General features: G+C 34.4%; 1 protein-coding gene across 1 annotated transcript; it reads right to left on the bottom strand.

The window, feature by feature from the left end:
• Positions 1 to 3,787: 3,787 nt before the first annotated feature.
• Positions 3,788 to 7,315, bottom strand: PDC (phosducin). The gene is made up of 3 exons (XM_081486034.1): positions 7,255 to 7,315; positions 6,255 to 6,406; positions 3,788 to 4,312 (listed from the first exon to the last, which is right to left on the bottom strand). The coding sequence occupies exons 1-3, from the start codon at positions 7,313 to 7,315 to the stop codon at positions 3,788 to 3,790; spliced, it is 738 nt and encodes a 245-aa protein (XP_081342160.1).
• Positions 7,316 to 7,525: the final 210 nt, after the last annotated feature.

Genomic DNA, 7,525 nt, shown 5'->3' with positions numbered 1-7,525 from the left:
TTACGACATTTGAAATCTTTACATTAAAAACTTCATTCTTTTGCTGAGACAAAAATTTTCTCTTTCTCTCCTCCTGCCAAATATCATAGCAGATTAAGTGTGTACATGAGGGGAGTTTGTAATCCAGGATTTCTGCAGCAGCGGGCTTCAAATATTCTAGTCAAATCCTGCCTTTTGTCTGACTCTTCCTGATGCTTCACTCTGGCATCTGTTAGTCACTGACTGCTTATTTTGAGAATGGTTGCTATCATCACTACTCCCTTTACATAGGTGCCACCTAGTTACTTTTGTTTTGGCAGTTATGGGTTAAATACATTCCAGGGTCTAGTCCTGCTTAAGCTTGCTAGCTCTCTATTTTAAATTAATGCACAGTGGGTTATTTCTTAGAAGAGTAAAGCTTTCATTGAACAGGAATTTTTTCAAAGCACTCATTTTTCTTCTTTTCCATAGATGAGAGTCTTCTTTCACCATTAAGTGATGCTTTTCTCCCTCTGCCCTACGAAGCTACACTACACTGCAGTTAATGATGGCTGATGATTGAAAGGAACTTTTACTTTAATCTTAAAATATTGTTTTCTTTTGAGATACATGTTTGACTATTCTTCCTCACTGCCTTGCAACCATCTTTTTAAATATTTACTTCTAGTCCATGGAATTAATATCAACCTAAAAGAGCTGTTTACTAAGGAGTTTTTAAATTACAAATATACATATAAAGATCCTATTTTTGCTATGGTTTTTAAATCCAATAATTCCCTGACAGAGAACCCTGTAAGAGATTAATAAATTCATTAGCAATTACTTGATAATATAAAACATGTGAAACTATTTTTTAAAAGCTCCTCACTTTATATATAATTACCCTTCAGTCTCCCTCCCAGCACTTTTTATCTTTTTGTTATGTCTAGCATTCATTAAGTTAGAAATAGGCCTCAGGGTATTTAAAATGCCTTTCCCAATTTATAAAGAGGAATAAAAGATGGAATTTTGGATTCATAAGCGGAAACTACTTATTGTAGCAACTATAATCCAGGGGCTGGTCATTGTAAGCTAGTCATAGTTAGGAATTCTGTCTCATGCACATTTGTATCACCATTATCTAAGATAATTGCAGACCTTCTTTTTCTTTACCGTTCTTCTTTTCCCTTTTTCCTCCTTTCCTCCAATTGAGAAATAAGATTTTGGAGTCCAGAAGAGAGGTAGATCTGGAAATGGGATTTTGAAAGCAGTCTGAATATAAATAGTATTTAAGACTATAGGTGGGAGAGGGCTACCTAGGATGAATGTTTAGAGAAATTAGAGAAGGAGATTTAGAAGGAATAGTCCGTAGGATAGACATAGACTGTATTTTCAAAGAAGCTAGAAGAAGTGACTTAAGAGGGGAGGTGGTCAGCACTGACACATGCTTATAGGAGATAGAATAAAACAAGGAATAATGTTACTGAGTCTAAGCTCATACTGCTTGCTGCACAACAGGCCAATAAATTAAGAGAGGAGTTGCTGGAGCAAGGAATTCTGTACTCAGAAAACCAGCACACTGGGAAGATGGTGAACTGTGTCCCAAAGAATCATCTTATCTGAGTTACGATTCAAGTGTCTTTTATACTAAAAGGAAAGGGATTGTGGTTGATTTTGCAAACTTTTTGGTGCTGGAATCCTTTGTTCTTGCAGCTGTCCATATAATCCCGGTCACAGTGTTCCTATAAACTTCCAACAGGACAAATGTTATTCTCAGCTGTGCAACTTTTTAATCTCTATACAAATGGAAAGTGTAAACACATTTAATGGTCAGAGCCTTGAGAATGGGCTATCCTGTATATTTCAGGTTGTAGGCAACATTCTTTTAGTGATCAACTTATAGCAAAAGCAGTATAATACAAAGGTTGACATAGAACAAACAGATCCAACATGGAGTCAGAGTTATTCTTCCCTATTACAATAAGACTAATAAGAAATAAGCTTAAGTTTGACAAGTTGCTGCTGCTGCTGCTGCTAAGTCGCTTCAGTCATGTCCGACTCTGTGCGACCCCATAGACGGCAGCCCACCAGGCTCCTCTGTCCCTGCGATTCTCCAGACAAGAATTGACTACAACTGTAATTAGAGTGCTTGGGACAAAGACCTGATTGGAGTTGGATGAAAAAAATTGGAAATGAGAAATAAAGATAATGACTTTAGACCCTTCTTTTAGGAGACATGATTTTAAAGGGAAGCAGAGAAGTGAAGGATAGCTGGAAATTTTAAGGGGCATATTTTAAATAGCAGACAGTTGAAGAACTCATTTACAAGCCAATATGAATAATACAACATAGAGAAAGTGAGAAATAGATGATGCAAGTCAAAGGGAAATAATTTCAGTAGTAAAATTACTGTGCAGGTGAGCATCGGATCCACAGCATAGTTTTCTCCGTTGACCTTAGATGGCTGCATAAACTTCTTCCACTTTCACATCAATGGAAACAGTGTTTACACGCAGGTGCACATTTTAGGTGGTGATGGAAAGGTGAAGCAGGGCTCATCTGATACTTTCTGTTTTGTCAATGAAATACGGACAAGGTGAAGTGTTTGGACTGGAGTAAAAAAGGTTTAAGGAAAGAAGAGAAGCAATAAAATAGTCATCTAGGAGAGTGGAGACTAGAATTTGTGCCATACGTCTGGCTTCAACATTGTCTCATCAGGGGAAAATGTGCAAACCTGCTTTAAGCACTCTTGTCACTGAGAGCACATTTTTGGTTACTCACCAAACGCCATGCCTTCAACAATAGGACATATTTTGGCTCTCACTCATGGTTATTTTTTGCTCTGATTCAGATACCTAGAAATTTATTCTATCTTGCTCTTCATCTCATTCATGCATTTAAAAACATTTTTCAAATTATATTTTATTTTGCATTTCCATGAGTTTGTGCAGAAGGAGAGTTTTCTAAGTGTTTTCAAGGGAAATGGAAGTAGAACTTCTACTTCTCTGAATTTCACTTTCATCATTTATGAAATGAGCGTAACATTTACTTGCAGAATTGTGGTTAAGTATGAGAAATGACATGTATAAAATATTGTCCCTTAAAAGACAATCAATAATTGATAGTAGTAATTATTATTACCATTAAATATTATTCTTTTGTCTAGAAAAACAAAAGACCTTGCTTCTACTCGCCTTTTTTCTTAAAGTTATTTTCTGAAACCCTGAAACTGTATTTTTAAAAAAATACTTTTTAAAAATAATTTTAATGTGCCACAGTGTTTCTAAGTTTATTATGTATTAGTTTAGTTGGAATATAAAATAGCTTACCAAATGAAAATTTTCTTGTATTTTGGTTTATATAATGTTTTAGGGCCTTGATAATATAATATTTGAGAGAGAACAGACTTCAAATAGAGAATGTATTTCCTTATGAGACTTTATTCTTATTACACAAGCAAATTTGTAATTAACAATATAATTTGAAAAACATAGTAATAACAATGAGGAAAAGCATGGAATAAAAAAGCCAACATATACCTTGAAAGGGATTTTTGAAAACTTTCACAGTATTTTTTATATCCTCTTTGTCTGCTAACATATTGCTGAAGACTACAATGTTTTGAGGTAAAGTGTTACATCAACTTCAGTAACTAATATTAAGAAATGCTAATCATATAATTTTAGTGTCAGTGTGGAGTTTTTCTTCCCCAAATTAGAAAAGCCAGGGCTATGTTTGGTATTCCCTAAAAGAATGTGAATACTACCAAAATCAATGTTCAATGCTTAAAGGAGAAATGCAAAATATGAAACATTGACATAGTGAATCTTTATTCCATATCGTCATCCATGTTGCTCTGCTCTAGGACATGCATCTCCTTTTCAGGTAATAAACCATATTCATTTAGGAAAGACTCCACATCCCCAGTAAAAAATTCTTCGGCAAGCTGTTCAGTAACACTAATGAAATTGCTTAGGAGTTCCCCACCTTTGTAAACAAGCAGCGTGGGAAGTACATCTGAGGAAAAGCGGTCCCCGGCGCCTGTATTAGAAGCCTTTATTTTACAAAACTTGACCATAGGGTATTCGGCTGCAAGGCATGTTAAGCTACTGTTTAGAGCATCACAGCCCTTAATACCATCTTCATAAATGTGAACAACGATAGTGGTGATTTTCTGTTCCTTTTCAATGGTTTCTAGGAATTGCTCCCCAGATTCCAGCTCATACACAAACCCATATCTAGGCCCAAAACTCAGCTTCTGGTGCATATCCTGCATACACTGTCTGCGGTATTTACGAAGGCAATTTTCATCTTCTTTGTCTTTGTGGATTAGTTCATATTCTTGAACGCTCATCTGGGAATAGATGAAAAAAATGATAGAGATCAATCAGTCAGAAATTTGTATTCTACCTCCATGGGGTCGCAAAGAGTCAGATGCAACTGAGGGACTCACTTTCACTACCTCCTGAGGTGGCCTTTTCTTCCACCTCATTTGTTCAAATGTCACCTTTGATTATTCTACCTAAAAGTGTCCCTGCCCCACACCTTCTACCCCTTTTGCTTTTTTATTTTTCTTCATAGCAATAAATAATACTTGATATTATTGTATATGTTTATTTGCTTAATATTAGTTTTCCTAACTTTTGTGCTCTATGGGGGCAGGAATTTTTTGTGTATCATTCATCACTCTCTAATATCTGTTTTCTGTCTGGCCCATAATAGAGGTTCGGTAATTATTTCATGATTAAATGCATACATTGGTATTTCTGAATATAGTTGAGCTGTGAGATGGTCATGGAATGTTCCAGTTTGGGTGAAGAAAAACCCAAGAAGGTCTACTTTAGAGTGACATTCATAAAACTGTAAATACACACACGTGCTTACAAGTACCTGCACACTCATTTAAATGTGTCCCCAACAAATGCCTTTGGACATTATTGCCTCCTCAACAAAAGTTGTTTAAAAGATTTTGTCTAATCACTTACTGATTTTTTTGGAATCTGTAGGATGGCATTTAAGCAAGACAGCTTTTACTAATATTTGGAGTTCACCAGATTAGCCAGAAGACTAGCAGCATCACCGCCAGCTGAAAAGTTCTGGGAAATGAAAATTTGGGGACGCCACCCCAGATCTACTGAATCATAATCTGGAAGGGTGAGGCTGAGTTGAGCCGTGTTTAAACAAGCCCTCCAGGTGATTCATATGCACTGGTTTAGGCTAAAATGAGAAAAGACCTAACTTCTATTTGCAGGACAGCTACTTTTCACTGCCTCTGGAATATAAAATTACCTCCAGAGCCTTTCTTAATTGCAGTGTTATTATTAATTTAGGCAACAGAATGTTAAGTACCCTCTCCCTTCACACACTCACACACACACACAATATAAAGGAGTGTTGATGGGATATAGTGTGATTAATTGATGTGGAGCAGCCCAGAACCATGGAAGTTGGATGACCCTCAAATTTATGGAAAATCTACTATGTCTTAGATAATTTGTATCGATTATTTTCTTAATCTTCACAGTAAACCTGTGAGGTGAGTTTTTTATAGAGGGTACCGGAATTAAGTAGAAGTATCTGGCGCTTTTGTTGTTTTCTTCTCTTGTTTCTTCCTCCTGTATTTGTTTTTCTAATGTCCTCATTCTCTTTTTTTTTAAATCTCATTCTTATCATATTATTTTTTCTGCTTTAAGGTTATCTTTCCAAATTGATTTATTTTAACCCTAAACATTGTTAAATGTTTTGTATAATTTGTAAGTTGCTCCCATAGTTCTCTGTTAAATAGACCGAACCACAAATACCGATTTACATACACATTATATAATAAGAAACAAATGAGAATATTTTTAAATGCTCCTTTAAAAAAAAATCATGGATATATTGTGCCTTATTATGCTTACCTTCTTCCTCCTCCTTGGAAGGAGGAAGCTGAGAACTGTCAATAAACCCCACCTTTCTACTTAACCAATATTGTCAGTTTGGTCAGTGTCTTTTCATAGTTTTTTACATATATGTTCATATAATCATTTCAGCATAAATACAAATACAGTGTTTGTTTTCTGTTGCTCTAGAAAATGGTATCACATAACTTTCTGTATCCTGCTTTCTCATATTGTGGAACTACCTCTAAGTCAGGTCATATATTCGTAGCTCATTCTTTTAACAGCTGCCTGAAATGACCTCATAGGCAGAGGCATTTACTGCATTTCCCCTCCTTTTTTTTTCCTAATACAAACAATAATAAAAACATATTGTAGATTATTCGTAATAAATAATAGATTTTTTTCTTATCTTACCTTTCTGCTGAATCTTTCTTTTGAGTCTTTGTCATCTCTACTCTGAGGAGAAGACATTTGTCTGAGAATCTCCTTCTTGTTAGGTGCAACTGAATCACTATCTTCACTCTCCAATTTAAACTTTCTCCAATCATTTATTACTCCTTTGGGTCCTGGAATAAAATTTAAAGCAAATTGTCTCCCTTTTCCATGTTTCTTCCCTTTCTCTCTTCCTTCCTTCTTTTCCTCATTTCTATAGCTGAATTTATCAATCTTCCTTTATGATTTCTTGGTTTTGTGTCATACTTAGAAGGTCACTGCCATTATGAAATTAGTTTTCATGGATTTTTGTTTACTATTCATATGAATTCATTGAAACTCCTGACTAAATCTAAAAATTCCATATGATTATTAAAAACAGAAGGGAGTATTACTTAAATCAACCTCAACAGAGTTAAAAGAAACTTGAATTTAAAAATTTAAACCATGCTATTTGACTTTTAAACTCTTGCTAGTGGTGTATAGACAGCCACACATAATTTAACAGATCAAGAAAACAGGCTTTGGATAAAATGAAGTCTTAGTTATTCTGGAAAAATATTGAAATCCATTTTATTTAAGATTTTTAAAAATTACTGTATTTTTTTAGATACAAAAAATTAAAAACTTTATTTATTTGTTTTTCTTTTGGTTTTCTATTGTTTACAATTGCAAAGAAAGCCCATAGTGGGGGAAATTAGGAGAGAAGAAAGTTGCGTAATTATAGTGTAGATAGAAAGGTTTAATGACAGACAGCAAGAAATTCTCAATAATCAGTGTTTTTCTCTTTCTTTGATATCTAATTAAAATTGCTTTAAAAGTATTTGATTTCACATTAATTTATGCAGTCAAGTATTTTTTTAGATTATTCCATCAACCCATTCAAAGGTATTACTTAAGTTTCATACTAAGTAATGATAATAAGAGATCTCCAAGTTTAATTTTAATTTTACAATTGTTTTTTTCTTCTGATTTTGCTTACCTGTATGTGAGGCCTGTCCTTCAAAGTCTTCCTCCAAACTTTGGCTTTTGGCTTCTTCCATTTTAGAGATTTAGTTTTGATATGATCTGTAGGATGAACAAAGAAGTAATGATGACAGATGAATTCTAGGAGAAATATATGTATATATATTCTGCTGCCAGTTTCCATATAAGTTAAGGGTTGTCACTAAGTGATATAGTGTTTAGCATTCTGCCTACCTCGTAAAAGGACATTAATTTAATATTTGGGTCATTAAAGATATTTTGACCTA

The sequence above is a fragment of the Giraffa tippelskirchi genome, chromosome 5 (genome assembly GCF_054371585.1).
Source record: "Giraffa tippelskirchi isolate mGirTip1 chromosome 5, T2T-mGirTip1v1.2.pri, whole genome shotgun sequence".
Lineage (NCBI taxonomy): Eukaryota > Metazoa > Chordata > Mammalia > Artiodactyla > Giraffidae > Giraffa > Giraffa tippelskirchi.
Note: the sequence above shows the minus strand (reverse complement) of the source record. Positions and strands in the feature narration are given on the sequence as shown.